We start from the raw sequence: 4,602 nt of genomic DNA, 5'->3' as shown, positions 1-4,602 counted from the left end.
CTTTACAATATATTTTGATGTTTTATATTTATAAAATTTTATTCTTTAATTATTAAATTATATTATATTATTTTAAAATAAAGTACATGTGCATTTCTAATTATTTTTCGTAAAGAATAAGATCGAAGTAGAACTTTTGATCACTTTTTCATGTATATACTTAGATTTATTTATTGAAAGAATCAGCTGTTATATAATTAAAAAAATTAATCATTACAATTAAATCTGCATCAATTTACATAAATAAAATATCACCCCAATAAGAATTTTACTATTCAACAGGTAGAGTTCATTTAAGATTTTTATTAAAATATTATTATTAGTTTCATCAACTAATAGAAAAATTATATTTTATACAATTATTTAAAGATACTTGATAATAAAAAATTTAAAATAGCAATAAACTCCCCTTTCAACATCTCTGTTTAAAAGGAATTTGAAAAACAATTTAAAATTTGAATTCTCACGCAAGACCCATTTGAATTATCAACTTATTCAGCTCATTAAGCAAGTTCAAGCAACCTAGATGGATCTAAACATTGAGGCAATGCTAGTCTAAAATAAATACGGAACAGAAAACGCAACAAAAAACTATTCAATTAAAACAAAATTAAGGCATCTCATGGAAACTAACAAAGAACAAGATACAACCAGATGACTTAGTTTAGGTTGAATTTTGGATGAGATATATTTGCCAAACTATCCCATGCCACACTTGACCCTCATCATTGCAAAATCTGTTGCTTGAACTTGAGATTTTAGTAAACTTGATGCTATCAATTTAGATTCTTGATTCATCTCTTGTATTGTAAAGAAACTAAATGGCAATATTTTTTTCTTTCTCCCAAATTGACACCACAATTAGATGCCTCCATCAGAAGTCAATAGTGATGATTTAACAAAACTGGTGGGCGCTTTTGAGTCATTCTCCTTTGCCTTTTTGTCATTTCGTTGACGTGACTTATTTAAAGCTTGGTCAGATTGGGAGACAATCTTGGATACAGTAAATCCTGCAACTTCAAAAGTGTGTGATCTATAGGGTATTAAAGAGTTGCGAAGAACAACATCAACTCCTTCATATGTCCAAACACCTAATACAGCATCTCCTTTAAGTCCAATGGCAAACCAACCAAGGCCACCAGCAGCAATGTCTACAGAACTTGAGTCCCAACTGTGCCCACTAACATGAAATTCCCTTCTCACCCAATTCCCCAGTTCTTGCACTCGTTCTTCTCCAATTGGTGGCTTGACAAAAACAATTTAGACCGATGTTATACAAGAGGAAACAGTAATACACGATTAATAATGCTTATGAATCAAGGAGCAACTAGTGTTCCTTTCTTCTATAACATAGAGGTTTTATGCATTTTGCATGGTATGATAACTTCACCATAAGCATATTACAGTAACAGCATACCTAGATCTTACTTAAGTTCACAGGTTATTCTCTGAAAATAGTTCCAGTAAATTTTTGAAGAGCACTGCCAAACCATCTGAAGGGGGAAACTAAAATGAAATAAATGCTGCTAAATCCTATGATCAGGTTAACATGATTAACAGATTTCAAGGTCATTTTAAAAGCTTTTGGTACAGACCTTTTTTCAGTTTGGATGCCACCTCTGGATCAAACTATAACAAATATAAAAGTACAATTTTGTAATGATTAAAATACAAATCTATTATTTGTAGGTCACGTCACAAACCAAGACAATATTTTCAGAAGACGCTTTATTATCAACTATAAGCCTTATGGACAAGGAGATGCTGAATAAGTAGTCAACTAAAATAAGCAAAGAGAATACCTGTAACTGGCGCCCAAAATGATCTTGGAACATTTTACTTGCATTTTCTATTTTACCCATATGCAGTGGAAGATAAGGAGATGCCCACACTGTGACATAAATAGTATCCAGGGATGTTTCTTCTATATCCAATCTCATTAGACCAGCTATGTGAATTGAATGACCAGCCTACCACAATAATTGGAAAGAAAATGTAGTACAAGTTTAACATGAAACAAAAGACAAAATATGAACACAGCAGCACAAATTAGCATATATGATGATAACATTAAATTCAGTACCACAAAATAACATTTCAGTGCACTAACCTTAATTCTGTATGTTCTAGGTTTCAACTCCTTGCTCATGTGAACAAGCTTTTGCTCTTCCCTCACCAACCTTGTTGTAATCTGGTAAGGATGAAGAAGGCCAGGTGTATCAAATAATTTTGCTTGACTTGGAAGAACACCCTCCACTCTAACAATGCCTAGTGTGGTCCCTGGTACAGGTGCTTCTGTCAGATGTGTAATCTTCCCTCTAATATACTTCCCTATAGAATTTATTAATGTACTCTTTCCTGCATTCTGTGCCCCAACAGCCCACACATTTCCTCTAGGTCCAGCCAATTCAACTACATTATCCACAAGATTCTTCAGTCCCCAATCCCTCAACGCACTCACCATGTGCAAACTGGTAATCTTATTAATTCCACCTTCTCTTGCTCTTTGCCTAATCCAATGTTCCAGTCTTGTTGGTGACAATGTGTTAGGCAATAAGTCAATCTTTGTTACTACAAGTACCACTCTAGGAATGTTCCCTGACTTACCCTGCTTCCATGCAGCGGAATTATCCTCAATTGTCTTAGAGACCAACTTTGCAACCTTCCTGGGAAATGACCCATCAAAATCCACCACATCCACTACCATTAGCACTACTGACCGAGTCCCAGATGTTGATGCCAACTTCCTGCCCACTGTATGATCAAAGTCAAAGTCTGGTAGCAAATTTTCCACTGTTGGGTCCTTCACCTTCCCATAGTGCCTCAGTGAATGACAGCGTGCACATACCACTGGCTTCTCTGGTTTCCTGATCAAGTTTGCATCGCCATTAAGCTGTTCTGGTTCAATAACAATTCCCTGTTTAACTGAATTAGAGAATTCAGGCTCTTGTGCAACAGGTTCAAGATGGGTGTATAATCTATAATTCAGGTCCTTCTCAGAGGGTTTAATAAAATAACCAGGGTGTTTTGGGTTTGAATCCTGCATATAAACCCCACAACCAGGGCAGACATGAAGGGGCTTGGAAGGTATTTCATCATAATTACCTTCACGAGAGAGGGGTAAATTTTGGTTTGTAGCTAAATCTGCAGGTTGTGAAGAGAAAGACCTAAACAAACTAATTGATGATTGCGGCAAAAACTTTGGAAAGCTTTGGAAATGGGCCTTTGAGCATGGGATTAACATTGAACAGATATTTGCCTGAGCATGGTTTTTGCACTCAGAGAGGAGCGATAAATAAAACAGTGGCTTAAGTTTTGAAGGGGAGAGATTTCGAGCTCCAAGCATTTCTATGTGTTGTTTAATCTGAATCTCAATAATGGTTCAAGACTCTGAAAATTAGAGGTGACTTATCAATCTTCCACTACAAAGATCCAAAGAAAGAAATCCACTGAAATTCAAAACACAACATTTTAGGAGGCAAATTTAGCTGCTGAAAGGTGTTCTAGATATAGAATCTCTTCATGAATCAATCAATAGGTTTTCTGATTAGAAAGGAAAAATATCCAAATTGTCACAATTCCTCGTCACTCTGAACTTTGCGTAGGAGTTCAAATGTCTCATCCTTTTTTGTAATAATTTAGCTGCAACATTAAAACAAGTTAACGATATTAGCTCTCAAATTGTAACCACCATAGTAATGTAGTTAAATTTCAATTGACCCAAGTATTATTATAATTCAATCCCACTAATTTCACTTAGCAATGGACATGGAAAAAATAGTGTGAAAGAAGATACAAAGGAAAGCGGGAAAAGGGTAAGATAGTTAAATTAAATAAGTTAATAACTCATGTAGTGGACCTGAAAACCCCTTCCTTCCCACTAAATAAGGAAAACCTTTGCAATATAGCTTACCTAATTACCTGAATACACTTGTGCTGCACTTAATGCTCAATTATGACAAACCAAGTGATGAATTTTTGACTCACTAATTTTATCGAACACCATGTAAACCACCTTTCTGTCTGTCCCTTAAATCTTGTTGCATAATGAAAAAACAGAAAATTTTTGTGTGTAATCAGTGTATATACAGTGTGTAGTATACCATCCAAGGTTGCATGTCAGCGACGTTTTGCATTCCTTGACGCAGTGATGGGAACCCAATCTTCGATACAGTATCTGTCACAAATGGAAAAAAGGAAAAGGCACGTCTCTTATGAACCAAATCACACAAAGGATAACAAGAACCGATGCAGAGAGAGGAGAGGAACCTTCAACTCATGGAACCCTCTTACGGTGCTGTTAGGCAATGGGTTTTGGCGTCGCAATTTGATAAACCCCTCGTTTTTCCCCTCTAATGGTTGCATACGTTCTGTAATTTTTATTTTTTTTTTGGAAAAATAATATTTACAGTCTTTAAAGTTTTATACGATATTTTATATTTTACACTATTTTTATTATTAATTTAATGTAAATAATTTAAGGTTTTAAAAAACATTATAATGTAAATGATATAACTTCTAAAAAATAATTTAACAGTGTAAGCCACTGAAGTTTAAAAGAAAAACAAAATTTTCATGCATAAGAAAATTTTTAAAATTACT

General features: G+C 34.5%; 1 protein-coding gene across 3 annotated transcripts; it reads right to left on the bottom strand.

Moving 5' to 3' along the window:
• Positions 1-451: 451 nt before the first annotated feature.
• On the bottom strand, positions 452-4,379 carry LOC113864903 (GTP-binding protein BRASSINAZOLE INSENSITIVE PALE GREEN 2, chloroplastic). 3 transcript variants are annotated; one of them, XM_027499127.1, is made up of 5 exons: positions 4,270-4,379; positions 4,104-4,177; positions 2,111-3,642; positions 1,803-1,970; positions 466-1,245 (listed from the first exon to the last, which is right to left on the bottom strand). In XM_027499127.1, the coding sequence occupies exons 3-5, from the start codon at positions 3,344-3,346 to the stop codon at positions 862-864; spliced, it is 1,788 nt and encodes a 595-aa protein (XP_027354928.1). In that variant the 5' UTR covers positions 3,347-3,642; positions 4,104-4,177; positions 4,270-4,379; the 3' UTR covers positions 466-861. The 3 variants fall into 3 exon arrangements, with proteins under 3 accessions (XP_027354930.1, XP_027354928.1, XP_027354929.1); XM_027499128.1 differs by having other exon boundaries at positions 642-1,245; positions 3,914-4,177; XM_027499129.1 differs by having other exon boundaries at positions 452-1,245; positions 3,914-4,351.
• Between the last annotated feature and the right edge of the window lie 223 nt (positions 4,380-4,602).

This window comes from Abrus precatorius, unplaced genomic scaffold (assembly GCF_003935025.1).
Source record: "Abrus precatorius isolate BTA unplaced genomic scaffold, Abrus_2018 Scaffold4, whole genome shotgun sequence".
In the NCBI taxonomy this organism is placed as follows: domain Eukaryota; kingdom Viridiplantae; phylum Streptophyta; class Magnoliopsida; order Fabales; family Fabaceae; genus Abrus; species Abrus precatorius.
Note: the sequence above shows the minus strand (reverse complement) of the source record. Positions and strands in the feature narration are given on the sequence as shown.

Excerpts from the sequence above, each read along its gene's own strand:
- LOC113864903 (XM_027499127.1), bottom strand. The coding sequence starts at position 3,346 with ATGCTTGGAGCTCGAAATCTCTCCCCTTCAAAACTTAAGCCACTGTTT. Across the intron at positions 1,971-2,110 it reads CTAGAACATACAGAATTAAG|GCTGGTCATTCAATTCACAT; the intron begins GTTAGTGCACTG and ends TTATTGTGGTAG. Across the intron at positions 1,246-1,802 it reads ATTTTGGGCGCCAGTTACAG|CCACCAATTGGAGAAGAACG; the intron begins GTATTCTCTTTG and ends GTTTTTGTCAAG.